General features: G+C 34.7%; 1 protein-coding gene across 1 annotated transcript in view; it reads left to right on the forward strand.

Annotated features, from left to right (window-relative positions):
• LOC117794256 (stromal interaction molecule homolog) overlaps nt 1-16,440 on the forward strand; it is a 119,047-nt gene extending 102,607 nt beyond the window's left edge. The window contains exons 4-8 of the mRNA XM_034634840.1: nt 14,938-15,053; nt 15,157-15,329; nt 15,388-15,982; nt 16,039-16,086; nt 16,156-16,440. Of these exons, the coding sequence (XP_034490731.1) occupies nt 14,938-15,053; nt 15,157-15,329; nt 15,388-15,982; nt 16,039-16,086; nt 16,156-16,199 (976 nt within the window). The 3' untranslated portion in view covers nt 16,200-16,440. The remainder of the gene's footprint in view (nt 1-14,937; nt 15,054-15,156; nt 15,330-15,387; nt 15,983-16,038; nt 16,087-16,155) is intronic.
• Nucleotides 16,441-21,251: the final 4,811 nt, after the last annotated feature.

Genomic DNA, 21,251 nt, shown 5'->3' on the forward strand with positions numbered 1-21,251 from the left:
ACTTTTAGTTGGCTGATTTTAGATACACCGGCTTGCCATTCAAGCCTTTGGAAAAACTGACCTAAGTCGAGAATTCCATTGGAGTACAAATCGCTAACATTAATTCTTGCTACAACTGTTTTTCCATGTTTCAATAAACATGTCGAATCTGTTATTCGCAAGGTCACTACTTTTCGTACCTCGTCATTTGTGATGACTTCGTATACGTTGGGCTTAGAAGCTTTTTCAAGACTTTGCTTTGGCAATAGTTCTTGTTTATTTTCTGCGCAGAAATTGTTTTGTCTACTTTGGTGCCTGGTAGTGACTTTCAGGACTTTTCTATTCATGTCAATTAAGTCGGATATTGTTATCCTGGACAGGGCGTCAGCCACGAAATTATCTTTTCCTCTCAAATACTCTACTGTGAAGTCATATTCTTCTAACTCGAGTCGCATGCGTGTTAATTTTGAACTTGGATTTATCATAGAAAATAAATATGTTAAAGGTCTGTGATCAGTTCTTACTGTAAAATGTTTGCCATAAATATATGGTCGAAAATGTGTTATTGCCCAATGTATTGCTGCTAGTTCTTGTTCTGTAGTACTCTTATTGCTTTCACCTTTAGTGAATGCTCTTGATGCATATGCAACTGGGAGTTGGAGTCCATTATAGTTTTGAGTTAAAACTGCTCCACATGCTTGCTTGCTTGCATCTGTGATTATGCAAAATTCTTTGCTAAAATCTGGGTACTGTAATAAATTTGGTTGAACAAGTTGATTTTTTAGGTACTGGAATGCATTTCACATTCTGTTGTCCATTCAAATGGGACATTCTTTTTACATAATCTTGTTATGTGCCGTGAATATTCGGCGAAGTTTTTTATAAAACGTCGATAGTAATTGCAAAATGCAACGAATCTTCTAGCGCTGTCTGCGTCCGTAGGGACTGGATAGTTATTGATAACATCAAATTTTTATCGTCTGGTAAGATTCCTTTATCTGTGCATCTGTGACCTAAAACGTCACCTCGTGCATGAAAAATGAACATTTTTCTGGATGTAATTTCAGATTGTGTTTTCTACAAAGTTTGAAAACATCTGTTAAGTTTTTAATCATATGTTGTTCAGAACAACCAATAACGATTAAATCATCCATGTAAAGGAAAGCTTGTGAAGGCTCTAGGCCTGAGAATGCTATTGTCATCATTCTCTGAAATGAATTAGGCGCTATTTTTAAACCAAATGGTAATCGCGTGAAGCGATATGAACCATTGCTTGTTGAAAAAGACGTTATATTTCTTGAGTTTTCCTCAAGCTCAATTTGGTGGAAACCTGACATTAAGTCAAGGCATGAAAAATATTTAGCTCTACCCAATTGATCAAGAATATCGTCAATTCTGGGAAGTGGAAATTTATCTGACAGCAATTTTTTATTTATTTGGCGATAGTCAATCACCAATCGCCATTTTTTCTCTTTAGAGCCCGGAAGAGATTTCTTCGGGACTAATAAGAGTGGGCTATTATAAGGTGAAACAGACGGTTCAACAATGTTTTGTTCAATTAACTTTCCAACTTGATGCTGGATTTCTTCTATTTGGCTATGCGGACATCGATAATTTTTAACATATACTGGCTCATCATCCTTAAGTCTCAATTTTTGCTTATAAAAATTGTTTGTTGTGATTGGTTCGGTTTCAAGTCCGAACACATCACTATACTCGGTGCATATTTCTTCAAGTTGCTTTTTTAAACAAAATTGGAAAATTTTTCTTTAATTTATTAATTACAGACTCTTTTCTATTGTCTTTTGGATTTTGAACTACATCGTAGTTCGAAAGTGATTCAAATTTTATGTTATTAATGCCAACTATTTGGCATTTATCTGTGGTATTTAAAAATCGGACAAAAGTATTTTGGGCTGTAGCAATAGTGTTTGCAACATAAACACCCGGTTTAATTTCCTGATTTGGAATTAAAATGTTTTCTTCTGCTGAAGACAACTTTATTTTGCGTATCACTTGTGATCTTGCTGGTAGAAGTGTGGAATTAGTACCAGAGCTAAATGTTATTGGAACATAGATAGGATACGTTAGGTTTTGTGGTCTAATTATAAACCAATCCTCTAAACTATTGTAATCTATTTTGCAATTGAATGTTTTTATGAAATCTAATCCTATTATTCCATCGCAAGGGATTGCGAAATCTGAATTAAGTAGATGAAATTTATATGGAATAATGTATTTGTCTGTTTGTAGTTCGATTGAGACTAGTCCTTTGGAGTTTATTACTCCTTCTCCTATGCCTCGAATGTCTATAATTTTGTTGATTTCGATGTCATTAAAGGCATCAGAATTTTCTTTTATAATTGAAATATCTGCACCTGTATCAATCAAAAATGTTATCTTTTTATTTGTTGCAACATTCTTGAATGATACGAAATTGTTGAGACTTAAGTTGACAGTATATATTTTTTTATTTAAGCTCGAGTATCTGGAGGTGTCTGCGAGTTTCCCGAAGCATCTTGGGCAACTCGGACATTATTGCTATTGTTGTTGTTATATTGGCTTCTATTTTGGTTGTTACCTCGGTTGGAATTATTCCTACCTCGGTTATAACCTCGTCCACCTCTATTGTTGTTTCTGTTATTGTTATAATTGGGATTGTAGTTACCACGGCCATTGCCTCTTCCTCTTTGAGGATAGTAACTACCTCCTCTATTATTGCGGCCTCGCTGAAATAATACTGTACTTGCACTTCCAGTCGTTTCTGTGCTGCAGTGGATATATTTACCCATTACATCATTGAAAGTAACGAAGTTACCAGCTTCCAGTATTACTTTCAGTTTCTCATGCTCACAATTTTTAATCATTGCAGAAATAGACTCGTTTGTTGAGAATTTTTCTGCATTGTTTGGGTCTAGGCCGTCATCAATAAAGGCTGCCTCCAATTGCTTTCGCAAATTGTCCATTTCGGATGCATACTGGGAAGCAGTTTTGCCTTTTTGTTTTATATTGAGCAATTTAGCTTTTAAAACGTCGGGAGATTCTCCTTTTACGTTATCTTTAAGCTTATTTATTATACCGGATATAGTATATTCGTTTTGTACTTTGTACAGAATCGTGCCGGTTATTTTTGACTTAATAACCTCAACTGCTATATCCTCCTGGTCGCCTTTAGTTCTTTCCACAATGCGTAAAGCAGTTAGGAATCTGTTTAATGATAACTTTTTACCATCAAATTCAGGAACTGAAGAGGAAACCTGCCTGACATATTCCCTGTCTAAAGCTACCTGGTTAGCCATTGCGTTTTCTTCTGTTGTTTCGGAGTCGCTTTCAGTTTCAATATCTAAAAGGGGTTTAGACTCGTCTATATTGTCTAATTGTGTTTCGTCAAAATAAACCAATGAACTTATGCTTTCCGGAACATTTATTTCAATGTTTCGTCTAGTGCTAACACTTTTTAACCTTGTTTGCAAGGATTGAATTACTTTTAAGCACTGTTTATGATGATCACTAGTAAGCTTACTTTCATAAGAACTTACAACTTGAGTGATTTTATTAAATTGGACAACTAAATTGTTGACGTGGTATATTAGTGTATCTGATTTGATAACTATATCTTTATTGATACATTTATATGACTTTTCAAAGCGTTCTTTGGCGTCATTAATTTTCTTTTCTAATATACCCCATTCCATACTATTATTGTATGTTTTAGCGATGCAGTCGCACTTGAATGTTTATTAGTTGTCCAAACAATGAATTATATTCATAGTATGTTAAGTTAAGTTCATGGCTTATTTTATCTGCATTTATTTATTACTATTAAAAGTAAAAAAAATTTTTTTTTTTAAACTTTGTCTAGGTCAATGGCTCTGCTCAAATATTTTTTCTTTATGCATCTATTATGCAGCTTATAAAGTTTTGTAAATGTGTTTGCCAGTAGCAAAACGACAATTATAATTATTAATATTGTTATTAGCTTTAAGTCGATTGTCGCTGTTTCGACATTGTTAATAACATTTGCGGTGGAATCCGCTACTTTGGACTGATGGTCCAACATTGTTTCTGTATCTGCTAAACTGTCTGTTTTAGATATGGCATTTGAAATCATCAAATGTGAAGAAGACTTAAAGGTTACTCTGTATGAAAAAAATTTTTTTAAATGTCTATTGACTAAAGATTCTCATTATTTTTGTTTGGCTCTTTTTTTTTATATTTTTTTTTGTAAAAAAAAATTTTGTGTTATTAGTGAAAATATTTAAATGTTTTTTTTTTTTTAAAAAAATTTTCTTTTTAAAATTTCATTTTATTAAAATTTTTTTTAATTAATTGAACCTCATCATATTCTTCTTTTAGCAAAAGAGAGAAAAAAAAAAATTCGCAACTGGGTATACCCAGTGCGCCAGAGACGTGGAAAAGTTATTTTGTTGTTAGTTGCATACGGTTGGCTCATAATTTTTATTTATACAATTCAACGTCCAACCGTATGATTTTAGTAAAAGCCTATCAGTGGTTAGTGTTTCTCAAACAGCATATCAAAATGCTATGGTTTGATTGTTTTAGGTTTATATCTAATGGCAAAGAGAGCTTTGGCAAAAATGCAGCTCATTTGCGTTGCTTTGCACCCTTGCAAAGTTGGTTATTAATGTTGTCCAGACGTTCTTTGCAACGTTGTCGGTCCTCCTCAGATGTATAGGTCTTCATCAGTGTGAGCTCCATCCGGCGCTGGTGGAGTAACTTCCTTCGGACGCCGCCCCTTTTCTTCTGGGGTTTCTCCTTCTTTGAATTCCTGGCCCTGTACTCAGCTATCGTGAGTGGGCGTGGTCCATCGGTGGGACACAGCTCCAGAGCCTCTTGTAGTGTTGGTGCGTCCCTTTGCTCGACAGGAGCAGTATCTTGCAGAGCGATCTGCTCTGACTGAATTCCAGCGACGGCGGAGTGGGCGGCCTGCCTACCCCGCATTGGGTATTTATTTTCCAGCGGTGGTGAAGTGGGCGGCCTGCACACCTCACTTGAAGACATGAACGGTTCTTAAATTCCAGCGACGGCGGAGTGGGCGGTCTGCCTACCCCGCATTAGGTTTTTATTTTCCAGCGGCGGTGAAGTGGGCGGCCTGCACACCTCACTTGAAGACATAGGCGGTATGTATAATTCCAGCGACGGCGGAGTGGGCGGCCTGCCTACCCCGCATTAGGTATTTTTTTCCAGCGGCGGTGAAGTGGGCGGCCTGCACACCTCACTCCTGTCACGGTCGCCATGTTAAGTTAAGTTAAAGTTAAGCATTTTGTTATTAATGAAAAGACGTCTTATTTGTCTTGAGGCTTGATCGAGAGTGTTCTCTCAGTTTTATTTAGTTTTATATTTGACTTATTACATACAGTATTCTAAGTGAGCTCTGCCGCTAAGAGCGTCGGCAGAGAGAGAGAGTTGCAGTACATATATGCCAATGTAGTTATGTATATATACATATATATGTACTGATGGTACATACTCAAGAAGTGCTTACGCTAGCGATCCCACGCTGCGGTCAGTCCGCATAAGTGACGGATCCTATTACTGCACGTATGTATATTTATGATTGTATAAACATAGCAACAAAGTGTCGCTATGTTATGAGTTGTTACTCTTACTTTAAAGTTGGGCATATGACCACTTGTTATATTGTATACTCTACAATACTGTGGGCATATGCTCATTTGGCATACAACATACTACAATAATTCGATCTGATCAGACAGTCATAGCAAATTTTCCAAAATAGCTGTATATACGCGAGCTACCGTCCGCAGTGATTACGATGAGCTGAAATACGACAGCAGCAGTAACGTGACATAGCAGCAAACTGATGTAGCAGACAGCTTTTGGGCGGCAGAAATAATCTGTGATGTCAGAAATGTATTTGTAGCATAGCTTTCGCGCTGCAGTAAAACCAGTGTTGATAGAAAGTTTTTATTTTTTGTAGCATTGCGGGCAGTTATAAAGTAAAAGAATTAAATTGTTGGGGTCTTCCTACAATAGGAACAAATAAAACTAAAAAATTTCTGATATCTTCAAAAGAAAAACCTTTTCACGAAATAAAAGTCTAGTGACGAAAGTCTAGATGCCCCAAAATTTCTAATATCCAATTTTGTGAAGAGCAATATACAATTTAAAACATAATTTTTATAAATATTATAATTATAATTATAAATAAAAATAGTTCGGCATTCGGCACATTGCACAAAAAGTCGACATTCCTTGTACCCACAAATAATTAAAATTATTATATATTATATAATAATATAATTATAATTATAAAAAAAAAGTTCGGCAATCGACAGTGCTAAATATAATTATAATTATAAATTTAATTATAATTATAATATAATATTTATATAATTTATATTTCAAATTGTATATTGTTCGTCGTATACATTCCATATGGTAACGATGGGAATATTCGGGTTTATCGTCACAGTGAGTTATTTCAGTGAGGTTTTTTAAAACAAGTATCTAAACGAGCATATGACGTCCATCAGATATTTAATTTTTTAGTCCATTCAGCGATCACTTGGCTTTCTCATCGTAAACAACTTTTCGATGTCAAAATGATGTTGATTAGTTTGTCTTAAGCTACATAAAAATATATATAAAGCTGAAAGCACACCTGGACCCACTAGGCCTGGCGATAAACCAACTTAGATACTTGTATTAAACTGTATTATAATTACACTAGGCAACAAATTTGAACTTTTTGGCTATTGCACGAACCAAAAAAGTTTAGGGGTCTATTGGGTTTGTTTTAACGAATATGTGCGTAAAAGGCAGAAGGAGGCGTGGCAGACCCTATAAAGTATATATATTCTTAATCAGCATCAATAGCCAAGTCGATAAAGCAATGGCCGTCTGTCTGGATGAACAAGCAGATCTCAGAGACTATAAGAGCTAGAGACACCGAACTTGGTATCTATATTGCAAGCAGGTCAAGTTTGTTTCAGAATTTCACCACGCCCTCTTAGCCGCCTACAATCCGACAAAGAAAATTTCAATATTAACATTTAATAGTTAATGTTAATGTACGGGGTCTCCGACAGTCGAGTATGCTCGAACCCCCTAGCTTTTGATAGATATGACAAAAAACATTTTTTTCCTATGGTGATTTTATTTTTCTTTAATTTTTTAAAAAATGGATTTTCTTTTATTACTTTTTTTTAGAGGTGCGCCCACATTTGTGGGACAAAACCAATAGCCAAAACCAAAAAGCTTTAATTTTCCTGAAAGCTAATGAATATTTCTCTAATTCGTTCATACAATTTCAAAGATTTAAGCCAGTAGTTTACGAGACATAAATTTTCGAATTAAGAAAATCAAGATTTTTTTATAGCTATTTTTAAAATTTTTTTTTACTTTAAAATTCTAGGAAAAGTCGAAAAAACTTATGACATTGGTATATCACTGCGAACAGCAGTCCGCGAAAGTGAAAATGGCATACTAAAACTTATGCTAACTTAACTGGTTATGTGATAAGGGGGTGTAAAAGGGAAGGCAAAAATTTAAATGATTGCAGCTAATGGGGTGCGTTTTGTAAATTTTATTATTTTATAACATTTTTTATCAAAAATACGCGTCGATGGATACCTCGATCACCCAAATCCGACAACTAGTTCAAAAGATAATTAAATTTGAAATTTTATGTGGACTTCTCAAAATAAAATGAAAAGTCAGGTTGATTGTCTGTCTGTTTGTCGGTTTGCATCAAAGCGCTAAAATACCTTAGATGTAATGATGAGGATTTATTCCTTTTCGAAAATCTAGAAATTTTTGTTCTACGATTTTCTAAAAACAGTTAGCTTAGCGGGAAAATCCCGCTAAAATTTAAGCCTCAACAGTTTCCAAACCATAGAAGCTATGAAGGTGTGTTCTATATTTCGTTGAAAAGGTGTGATTGAGGGCTTTTAGGCGTACCTTTAAACTTGCTTTCTAAAGTACTCAAGTAGCATTTTACAGGTGAAATAAGGTTTTTTAGCTTACATTTTGGCGTTTTGTGATAAAACGGCTCTAACGATTTTTTATAAATTTGAGTAAGTAGTAATTCGTAAAATTTTGCGATTTTTGGAATAGACACATAAATTTTGGCTGAGGGGTTTAGATGATATTACCTGTTTACTGAATATACACATTTTTCTATCGGTCCAAAATCACGTTTTAGTACGAAAATAATTTTGGTTTTATGAGATATATCAACCAAACTGATACAACATGTATTTAACTTGGTTCTATATATCCTGACCAAAGTTGGTACAAATCGAACCACTAATCATATAGCTGTCATAGGACCGATCGGGCGAAAATCAAGTCTTAGTATGAAAAACTTTTTTGTTTTACGAGATATCGTAAACAAACTAATAGAATATGCATTTCGGTTAGACTTTAAGATCCTGATTAAAGCTGGTTCTAATCAAATCACTATATCATATAGCTGTCATAGGACCGATCGGACAAAATCCAAGTTTATTTATGTTATTTATTTATGCACGACTAAAAGCAGTCGGCAAACAAAAAATTAGCAAGTGTAAAAATTACGTAAAAGATTACAAATAAAAATAAAATTAAATATAAATTATGAACTGTAAAGAAAAAAAATTAGTTTTAGTATGAAAAACCTTTTTTCCCATAGTAAGTACGGGGTCTTCGAGAGTCGAGTATGCTCGACTGTAGCAACGTGAACGAAGCGAGCAGGGAGCGCAACCCCTAGTTTTCTTTATAATTCAAGAAAACACTTCTTTTCAATATGAAAGAAATTTAACAAATAAATTTATATATTTTTCTATCTGCCTGCATTAATGATAAAGGTAGAATGTCAAAATCAAAAGCAATTGCAAAAATTTCTGATATCCCACAAAAAAACCTCTACACGAGGTAAGAGCCTGGTGACGAAAGCAATTTCTAGCCCCAAAATTTCTGATATCCAATTGTGTGGCCAACAAAATTCAGTTTATTATATCAAATTTTAAATAAAAATATAAATTATTAAAAAAAAAAAGAAAATTGGCATTCGTCACTGCTCAAAAAGTAATTTTTATCAACAAAGAAGCTCAACCTTTTTGCGCACAGTGCACAATGCCAATTTTTGAGTTTTTTTTTTTTTTTTGTTAATTTGTATTTTCATTTAAAATTAAATATATTCAAATTTAAAAAAAAAATGGTTTTGACATACTCCAGTAATAATGACAAATATGGGCGCACCTTTAAAAAAAGCCAGATATATTACAAACTAAAAAAAAAAATCTCACAATAGAAAATAAATATGTTTTTCGTTATATGGGGCCCCACATCTATTAAAAAAAGTTGGTTTGCTTCGTGTAGTTTTTTGGCTGTTGTCTAGTGTTATCAATAAAAGACAAGTGGCTCCGCCACCTGCTCGCTTCGCTCGCGGTGAGGTGCGGCTACAGTCGGGCACGCTCGACAGTAGGATACCCTGAGCCCAGGTACTCTTTTATAAAAGTTGATTTTCGACCAATTGTTCCTATGGCGGCTATATGATATAGTGGTCCGATCGAAAAATAAAAACAAACTTGATCTGCCTATTGTATCCAGGAACCTACATACCAAGTTTCAGCTTTTATGGTTTCTGAGATCGACGCGTTCAAACAGACGGACGGACGGACGGACGGACAGACGGACATGGCTCATCCGACTCGGCTGTTAATCCTGATCGAAAGTATATATATTTTGGGGTGTCTGCCACGCCCCCTTCTGCCTGTTACATATTCTGCTACATGTTCTGCCAAACACATTATACCCTTTTTTGCCCATTTTCAATGGGCTCAGGGTATAAAAATGTGCTTCTGCTTGTACATATTAAAGGGGCGGAAAGTAAAGGCGTTGCACAATTCAAAAATTTGTTTTCTTCCTAAAATCATGCTTAATGTGGGTAATATATGTACAAAATTTTAAGCACATATCTTCACTTTTAAAGTTTTGCCAATATTTTAAATTTTTTGCCCAGAGCCGATTACGGAACGGGTGGTCCACCTTCAAAAATAAAATTTTTAATATTATTTTAGTCTAGCCAACGTACACAAAAAATTTCAAATCTCTTGCATCAAATTTGGAGTTTATGCCGCCAATATCAAAAATCGGATTGCAACACGTACCTTTTGAAGGAAAACTACACCAAACAAGACGGCTGCTAGAGAAGCACGTTGGGGCCTGCTCTTCGTAAGCGTTGTAGACGAATGCAATTTTTTTAATTCAAATATTGCACAAAGCGCAGAAAAAACAATCCTGCCATCACAGTTTGAACTTTTAATTTAAATTCAAATTTTAAATTTAAATTTAAAGTTAAATTCTTACCTCACACGTGTAGCAGCTTGTATCAAACGTGGAGTATGGTCTTTTCCTTATATCAACCAGCAAATAGACAGACTGCAGCCACATAGTGAGATTCTATAGACGTCAATTCCAATAAGCGCAGCTTTGCATTTCGATATTGGAATGCCGCTTACAACTGTGTATTAGTGAACAATCGCTACTAAAAGCTTTCCAGTGCATATCGCAGAGCAACAAAAAGCTACTTACTATAATTACCGATTAATTCTTTTTATTGCATGCGACCAATGCACAGTGGTCGATTTTATAGGCCAAAAATTAAAACCAGGGGGCTCCGACCCCTGCTCGCTTCGCTCGCGGTGACGTGCGGCTACAGCCGAGCACGCTCAACAGTAGGATACTCTGAGCACAAGTACTCTTTTATAAAAGCTGATTTTCGACCAATTGTTTCTATGGCAGCTACATGATATATGGATCCGATTTGAACCAAATCTGGTAAGAATGTACACAACCAACTTAAATGCATATTCTATCAATTTTTTCATACTAAAACTTGATTCTCTACCGATCGGTCCTATGACAGCTATATGATATAGAGGACCGATTTAAACAAACTTCGGTCAGGATGTACAAAACTTAGTTAAATGCATATTCTATCAGTTTGGCTAAAACATCTCAAAAAAACAAAAAAGCAATGGGCGCAGGGTATAATTAAATTTAAATTGATAGTTCGAAGATCGGAATCGATGTAGAGTGTGTTAAGAGTAGCCACAAACTACCTTTTTAGTATGGCAGCATTTTCCTTTTGCTCTCGAAATAAATTAGAGTCTGACAGAGGCTGCTGCATTGCGCACGCAATTTAAAATAAAATGTCAAAGTCTAGTTTTATGCGATTTTACAAGCGGAAAACGTTAAGTATCTTTTTCAATGATAATAATCGGAAACTTAATGCATATATGTGGAAGGAATCGGAAATATTAATAATTAAAATTATTGTTTTGCAGCTTTCAGTGCTCGGCAACGATGCGAAAGTAGTGCTGCAAAATGATCGTATGTCCTCTCATGCAATTTCAAGCATAGCAATCAGCTTATGTCCGACTTTATTGAAAAATGTGACGTCATATCGAATTTTGCCATGCAAAAATACATAATTATATATCAACACAATTATATTTTAATCAAATTGTATATTTGTATGTATATAAATTATATATCAACATTTTCATAACATGATAACGATAACATTTTTGTTTATCGCTCGATTTTGAGTTAAGTACCCAAAACAATGGGTACTAATTCATGATGGGTACCCAAAAAAATGTGTACTTGTTAGTACTATCTTTGTGCGCGGCTTGCATATAAACGTATATATGCTGTCTCGCTCGCACGCTCAATTTGCGATGCAGATGTAATTATTGAATTAAAGCTAATTTCGATATACTTTCTCTATTTTAGGTCAATCGCTTTGAAATTTTCAGGGTCGTTTAATAGGCTTACTTCTCAACTAATTGTTCAGTTAGGGAATGCTACCTTACACATTGCGCCTGTAAATCCTTTTGAGCGATTTGTGGACGACAGACAGACGGCCATGGCCCAATCGACTCGGCTGTTGATCATGATCAAGAATATATATACTTTGGGGTGTCTACAACGCCCCCTTCTGCCTGTTACATACATAATGCCAAACACATTATACCTTTTGTTGCCCATTTTCAATGGGCTCAGGGTATAAAAAACAAGAGGACTCTGCCCCCTGCTCGCTTCGCTCGCGGTGAGGTGCGGCTACGGTCGAGCACGCTCGACAGTATGATATCCTGAGGCCAGGTACTCTTTTATAAAAGTTGATTTTCGATTAATTGTTTCTATGACAGCAATATTATATATGGAACCGATTTGAACCAGATCTGGTCAGAATGTACAAAACCAACATTAATGCATATTCTATTCATACAAAAACTTGATTTTCTACCGATCGGGCCTATAACAGCTATATGATATAGTCGACCGATTTAAACGAACTTCGGCCAGGATGGACTAAACCAAGTTAAGTGCACATTCTATCAGTTTGATTAAGATCGCTTTGCTCGCTTTGCTATAGCCGAGCATACTCTACTGTCGGAGACCCCGTACTTACTATGAAAAAAAAATGTTCTTCATACTAAGACTTGGACTTCGCCCGATCGGTGCTATGACAGCTGTATGATATAGTGGTTCGATTAGAACCAACTTTGATCAGAATGTATAAGTCTAATTTAAATGCATATTCTATTAGTTTGGTTACGATATCTCGTAAAACAAAAAAGTTTTTCATACTAAGACTTAATATTGGACAGATTGGCTATATGATATAGTGGTCCGATAAGAACTAACTTTGGTCAGGATTTTTAAAACTGACTTAAATGCATATGCTATCAATTTGGTTAATATATCTCACTAAGCAAACAGGTTTTTCATACTGAAACCTAATTTTGACCCGATCGGTCCTATGACAGCTATATGATATAGTAGTCAGATTCGAACCAACTTTGGTCAGGATATATAAAACCAAATTAAACGCATATTGTATCAGTTTGGTTGAGATATCTCATAAAACCAAAAAGTTTTTCGTACTAAAACATGATTTTCGACCGATAGAAAAATGTATTTATTCACTTAACAGGTAATATCTTCCAAACCCCTCAACCAAATTTTATGTTTCATATACAAAAAAACGCGAAATTGTACGTATTACAACATAATAAAATTTAATTTTATTTAAATCGTTAGAGCCGTTTTGTCAGAAATTGTCAAAATGTAAGCTTAAAAACATTATATCACCTGTCAAATGATACCTGAATACTTTAGAACAGCGGTGGGAACGGAATTTGCAATCATGAGCAGTACAACAACATCTACAACAAACACAACTTCTGAAGTCATAAATTAAACCAAAATGAACACATTTATGAAACTGTGCGTCGCGACGAAAAATCTTTGTGGTTGTTGTTGGTTTTGACAAACCAAAACAATTATACACTAAAAGAAGTTCTAATTAATTTATTTGCAAGTCGAACGCTTATTATATGGTAAAAATCAAAACGCATCAAAACGCATCAAAACCAACTTTACTTTTCACACAGTGTACAAGACGCTGCTGAAGTCATAAATCATAGCCAAATGAACACTTTAATGACCGTACGCGTCGCAGCCGAAACTCGAGCATTTGCTGTGTGTTTGTTGTTTAGTTTTATTGGGGGGTCATAAATGAGTTGCGCGCGGCGTCAAAAGTTGTTGTTGTTGTCTGAGTTTTGTGAGTAGCGCGAGCAAGGGCTTGCCCATCGCTGCTTTAGAAAAAAAGTTTTAAGAAACGCATAAAAGCCCTCAGACACACCTTTCCAATGATATATAGAACATATATAGAATATATATAGATTAAGCGTTTTCCCGCTAAAATAGCGGGAAATTGAAAAAGTCGTAAAACAAACATTTCTAGATTTTCACAGAGGAATAAGTCCCCATCATTACATCTAAGCTTTTTTAGCGCTTTGACACAAACAGACAAACAGACAAACAAAGAAACTAACTTTTCATTTTATTTTGAGAAGTCCACTAAAAATTTCAAATTTATTTATTTTTTGAACCAGTTAACTGATTTTGGGTCATCGAGGTATCAATCGACGCGTATTTTTGATAAGAATTTTTAAAAAATAAATAATTTTACCAAAAAGCCCCAACGGCTCCACAAGCTGCGATCGTACAAATTTTTCACCTCCCACTTACACCCCCGTATCTCATGACCCAGGTGAATTAGAAAAAGTTTTAGTATGCCATTTTGTAAGTTAGGACTAAACCTTTCGATCAATATATAACTTAATCTGATCGGACAGTCGTAGCAACTTTTCCAACTTAGCTGTATATATTGTTAGTCGCCTTTCGCACCCTTCGTGCTGCTTTCGTCACTAACGCGAACTGCCGTCCGCAGTGATATCTCAAAAAACAAAAAACTTTTTCACAGTAAAACTTAATTTTCGATGTATCGTTCCTATGGCAGCTATATGATATAGTTAGCCGATTCTAACAAATTTAGTCGGGATGTATAATACAAGCCAAGATACATATTCTATCAGTTTGGTTCTGATATCTCAACAAACAAAAAACTTTTTCATACTAAAACTTCATTTTCGATGTATCGTTCCTATGGCGGCTATATGATATAGTGGTCCGATCCAAGAATAAATACAAATCTTGATCTGCCTATGGTATCCAGGAACCTACATACTAAGTTTGAAGTCTCTAGCTCATATGGTCTCTGAAATCGACGCGTTCAAACAGACAGACGGAAGGACAGACAGACGGCCATGGCCCAATCGACTCGGCTGTTGATCCTGATAAGGAATATATATACTTTGGGGGTTCTGCCACGCCCCCTTCTGCCTGTTACATACATTCTGCCAAACACATTATACCTTTTATTGCCCATTTTCAATGGGCTCAGTGTATAATAATTTTAGTTGATTTTATAAAGAGACAAATATCTATTTTCTGCTATATGGAAAAAAATTGGTTAGTAGCATGGGCCTTCACGGGAAATATTCAACTCGCTCTTACTGTTTTAGCTTAAAATAATTTCATTTGGCTTAATAATTTATATTTCTTATTCTATTTTAGATTAGCCGTAAATAATCTGCATTATGTAAGTAATGTGCTTGGTATAAAAGACCCAATACATAAACAGAAGATATCACTAAAAGCAATGGATGTGGTGTTATTTGGGCCGCCTCGGGGTAAGCAATCGGAACAAAATTTAGAAGTAGCTATCACTTGATGTTACAACAATCGGGGAATTTTAAAAATAGGTTTAAAATTTTAACAAATAAATATTCACAGAAACAGGCACACGATGGAAAGATTACATTCTTGTCACACTTCTATTGAGTGCGATTATAGGTTGTTGGTATGCTTACCAACAAAACAAGAATGCTAAGCGGCACTTAAGGCGCATGGCACAAGATATGGAAGGATTACAACGGGCTGAGCAAAGTCTACAGGAGATGCAAAAGGTATGTCTGTAGAGTAAATTAAGTTACTTTTTTATTTCTAAATAAACACATTTTTTAGGAATTAGAGTTGGCTCGCATGGAACAGGAAAACGTTGCAACAGAAAAAATGGACCTAGAACGACGCTTAAAAGAAGTTCCTTCAATAAGTTCGGCTAGCTCAGATCTGGAGGTACAACAGTTAAAAAAAGAAATCGAAATACTCCGCAATGAACTGACGCGTGCTGAGTTTGAGCTGGTAGACAATTGTTGGGCGCCTCCTCAACAGTTACAGTCATGGTTACAATATACATATGAGCTAGAAAGTAAAAATCATCAAAAAAAACGAGTGTCTGCTGAAAGACAACTGCAAACAGCTCGAGAAGCATGTGAAAAACTTCGCAAAAAGCGATCTAGCTTGGTGGGCGCTTTTGTTTCCACCCACGGTAAGAGCATTGATGATGTTGACCGCTCAATTGTTGAAGCACGCAACGCACTTGGGGAAGTAACTAACGAATTACAAGAAAGACTTCATCGTTGGAAACAAATAGAAACGTGTTTGGGATTGAACATTGTTAATAATAATGGACTATCTTACTTGGAGAATGTACTCTATAATCGTAATGGTGGTATTTCCAGTAGCTCTGGTGGCGTTAGTTCTACGAAAGGTTCTAGAGGTAGGTATATGTATATCATCTTATGGGAAGCATCATTAACATTTTACAATTTGCAGCTCGGATTACTAGTAGCACTGATGATCTGGACGATGAATCTGTACAAGGTAAGATGAATTTTGAGAATTTTTCTCTGCTTGCTACGGAGTAACATTGTTGCGTTTGAATGGAATAAGACAAGGAAGGACCCATCTATGTGGCTGACCTCATAAGTTATTGAGCAACGGACATATGTTTAAATAGTAACGTTCGATTTATATATACTGAAAATCATGCAAATTATCAGACATTGTGTGTTATTTTTATGATCATGATCTTATCACCAGCAAGAAAAATGTCACTGAATTTTTGATGATGCGTATAAAATATTAATGACATACATAGAACACTTTAAGCTTGGCCTGTATAGTTGTGTTAAGTTGTATTCCAGTATTTACAAAAAAACCTAAAGTTAAACTACATACTCGGTTTAATATTCAATAAATGATGATTTCTCAAAATATAAATATTTCATTACATTTATTTTTCAAATACATTCTAAGGCGGCTTAAACTTATTGGTTTGCATTTTTGATTGAAACCACATAATTATAAATATATAAAACGAATTGCTTAAAGAAATACCTTAAATCGAACATTATACTTCCATTTATACAGCACAACAAATAATTGTGGTCAAAATATATTTTTAAATATTTATATTTTAACTTAGAAAATTCTTTTAGCTGTTTTATATATGAGCTTTTACTTACTGCGCTAAAAATTTTACACCTGCTCGTTTACAAGAGCAATATATATATACATATATATATATAAATATAATAGAGCATTTATTATAAATAAAGATATTAAGATTGTGGACTATCTGATGATATATTCATTACTACAAAAGGTAAAAGTCTAGTAACGAAAGCATATTCCAGCCCCAAAATTTCTGATATACAATTTTGTGACGAAAAAAATAACGTTTAGTATGCAAATTTTAAATAAAAATTAATATAAAAAAAAAACACGAAAATTGACATTCTGCACTGTGCGCAAAAAGGGCGAGCCACTGTAAACATCATAATTAATTTTTGCTTCTATATACCCCACGCAGATAAAGTTTGTTTCAAATTTACGCCACGCCCCTCTCCGCCCCCGCAAATCACGAAAAACCGTCTGATCGTCTGTATGAACAAAAGGATCTCAGTTTCAAGACAATATTTTGAAGACCAGAGAGGCTGGTTTAAATATTGAGCTATGTAGAATTTTTTTTACAACCTGAAGCAGTGGCTTTATGAATGGTTGGTATAAAATAACTGCAATGAATTATTGCACTCAACTTGGTTAATGCCAGTATGATCTTTGTCCCTGCTACTCTCAAGTCGACGCACTACTTCCACGTGGTTCCTCGTGGATTGTCACCTAGTACCCGTTGGGTGGTAAAATAAAGCGCACGGCGAGATGCCAAATTGAGCAATAGGAGATTCAGGCCATATAACAATAAACTTTAATAATAATTGTAATTTCTCAAAAATGCTTTAATCTTAAAAAAAATTTCTTTAAAATACTTTTATATATATTTAAGTTAAGTAACGGGTATCCTATAGTCGGGAACTCGACTATAACCTTTCCCGCTTTTATTTTTTTTAATTTATATTATTTAAAATTGTTATATTAAACTTTATTTTTTTCGTCATAAAATTGGATATCAGAAATTTTGTGGCTGGAATATGCTTTTGTCACTAGACTTTTACCTCGTGTAGAGGTTTTTCTTGTGGGATATCAGAAATTTTTGCAATTGCCTTTTTTGACATTATATTATAACTATCATTAATGCAGACAGATAATAAACAGACAGAAAGTAGGATACCCTAAACCGATTTGAACCAATTCTAGTCAGAATGTAGAAAACCAACATAAATGCATATTCTATCAGTTTGGTTAAGATATCTAAAAAACAAAAAACTTTTTCATACTAAGACTTAATTTTCGATTGAGCGACTCTATTGCAGCTTTATGATATAGTAAACCGACTTTGACCAAATTTGGTCAGGATGTATAATACAAGCCTATCAAGCCAGATGCATATTCTATCAGTTTAGTTCTGATATCCCAACAAACAAAAAACTTTTTCATACTAAAACTTCATTTTCGATGTATCGTTCCTATGGCGGCTATATGATATAGTGGTCCGATCCAAAAATAAACAAAACTTGATCTGCCTATGGTATTCAGGAGCCTACATACTAAATTTGAAGTCTCTAGTTCTTATGGTCTCTGAAATCGACGCGTTCAACCAGACGGACGGAAGGACAGACAGACGGCCATGGCTCAATCGACTCGGCTGTTGATCCTGATTAAGAATATATATACTTTGGGGGTTCTGCCACGCCCCCTTCTGCCTGTTACATACATTCTGCCAAACACATTATACACTTTTTGGCCCATTTTCATGGGCTCAGGGTATAAAAAGAATTTATAAATTGTGTATGCGTTGCATAAAGACACAACAAGTTTAGGTCAATTAAACTAGTTTAAGCCCGAATTGTCAAAAAAAAAACTAAACTATCTGGCAAGACTGGCTTTTCTGCAACACAAAACAAAATTTTCTGTCAACACTGGTTATTTTTATCGCGCAAAAGCTGTCTGCTACATAGGTTTGCTGATACGCCGCTTTATTGCTGCTATATACATAGTGTATGTATACACTTAATCGGTAATGTATTGTCGAAACGAATTTTTACAGATAAGTGTGATATACCAAAACACGCGGAATTTTATCGACTATAACATATTAAGTATCAATCGAGGTATCAATCAACGCGTATTTTCGATAAGAATTTTTAAAAAATAAAAATTTTTACCAAATGGCCCCAACGGCCCCGTTAGCTGCGATCGCTTAAATTTTAAACCTCCCACTTTCACCCACCGTATCTCATGAGCCAGGTGAGTTAGAAGAAGTTATAGAATTCCATTTTGTATGTTAGGACTTAAACTTTCGATCCGATCTGATCGGACAGTCATAGCAAATGTTCCATATTAGCTGTATATATTGCTACTCGCCTTTCGCACCCTTCGTGCTGGTTTCGTCACTAAATTATAATATTCTGAGGTGCGGCTACAGTCAATATACAATATAAATTAATAAAAAAAAAGCGAAAATTGGCATTGTGCACTGTAATCAAAAAAGGTGAGCTTTTTTGTACATAAAAATTACTTTTTGCGCAGTGCCGAATGCCAATTTTCGCTTTTTTTTATATTAATTTATATTTTTATTTAAAAATTTTAGAATAAACTGAATTTTGTTCGTCACAAAATTGGATATCAGAAATTTTGGGGCTAGAAATTGCTTTCGTCACTAGACTTTTACCTCGTGTAGAGGTTTTTTTTGTGGGATATCAGAAATTTTTGCAATTGCTTTTGCTTTTGACATTGTAACTTTATCATTAATGCAGGCAAATAGTAAAATATATATATTTTGTTGTTGAAAGTATTTCATATTTAAAAAATTTTTGTTTTAATTATAATGTTCGCGATGCTACAGCCAAGCATACTCTACTGTCGGAGACCCCGTACTTACTATGAAAAAAAAAGTTTTTATACTATGACTCGGATTTCGCCCGATCGGTCCTATGACTATAATATATAGTGGTTCGACTAGAACCAACTTTGGTCAGGATATATAAGTCTAATAAACCAAAAAGTTTTTCGTACTAAAACATGATTTTCGACCGATAGAAAAATGTATTTATTCACTTAACAGGTAATATCTTCCAAACCCCTCAACCAAAATTTATGTTTCATATACCAAAAAACGTGAAATTGTACGTATTACAACATAATAAAATTTAACAGAAATCGTTAGAGCCGTGTCAAAAATCGCCAAAATGTAAGCTTTAAATTATAATATCACCAGTAAAATGTTACCTGAATACTTTAGAAAAAAAGTTTTAAGGTACGTATAAAAGCCCTCAAACATACCTTTCCAATGATATATAGAACATATCTGTAGCTTCTATGGTTTGGAAACTGTTGGAGTTCAATTTTAGCGGGATTTAGCGTTTTCCCGCTAAACTAGCGGGAAATTGAAAAAGTCGTAAAACAAACATTTCTAGATTTTCAAAGAGGAATAAATCCCCATCATTACATCTTAGCTTTTTTAGCGCTTTGATACAAACAGACAAACAGACAAACAAAGAAACTAACTTTTCATTTCATTTTGAAAAGTCCACTAAAAATTTCAAATTTATTTATCTTTTGAACCAGTTAACGGATTTGGGTCATCGAGGTATCAATCGACGCGTATTTTTGATAATAATTTTTAAAAAATAAATAATTTTACCAAAAAGCCCCAACGGCTCCACAAGCTGAGATCATACAAATTTTTCCCCTCCCACTTACACCCCCGTAATTTAATTTATATTATTTAAAATTGTTATATTAAACTTTATTTTTTTCGTCACAAAATTGGATATCAGAAATTTTGTGGCTGGAATATGCTTTTGTCACTAGACTTTTACCTCGTGTAGAGGTTTTTCTTGTGGGATATCAGAAATTTTTGCATTTGCCTTTTTTGACATTATATTATAACTATCATTAATGCAGACAGATAATAAACAGACAGACAGTAGGATACCCTAAACCGATTTGAACCAATTCTAGTCAGAATGTAGAAAACCAACATAAATGCATATTCTATCAGTTTGGTTAAGATATCTAAAAAACAAAAAACTTTTTCATACTAAGACTTAATTTTCGATTGAGCGACTCTATTGCAGCTTTATGATATAGTAAACCGACTTTGACCAAATTTGGTCAGGATGTATAAAACAAGCCTATCAAGCCAGATGCATATTCTATCAGTTTAGTTCTGATATCCCAACAAACAAAAAACTTTTTCATACTAAAACTTCATTTTCGATGTATCGTTCCTATGGCAGCTATATGATATAGTGGTCCGATCCAAAAATAAATACAAAACTTGATCTGCCTATGGTATTCAGGAGCCTACATACTAAGTTTGAAGTCTCTAGTTCTTATGGTCTCTGAAATCGACGTGTTCAAACAGACGGACGGAAGGACAGACAGACGGCCATGGCCCAATCGACTCGGCTGTTGATCCTGATCAGGAATATATATACTTTGGGGGTTCTGCCACGCCCCCTTCTGCCTGTTACATACATTCTGCCAAACACATTATACACTTTTTGGCCCATTTTCATGGGCTCAGGGTATAAAAAGAATTTGTAAATTGTGTATGCGTTGCATAAAGACACAACAAGTTTAGG

Source organism: Drosophila innubila, chromosome X (assembly GCF_004354385.1).
Source record: "Drosophila innubila isolate TH190305 chromosome X, UK_Dinn_1.0, whole genome shotgun sequence".
Lineage (NCBI taxonomy): Eukaryota > Metazoa > Arthropoda > Insecta > Diptera > Drosophilidae > Drosophila > Drosophila innubila.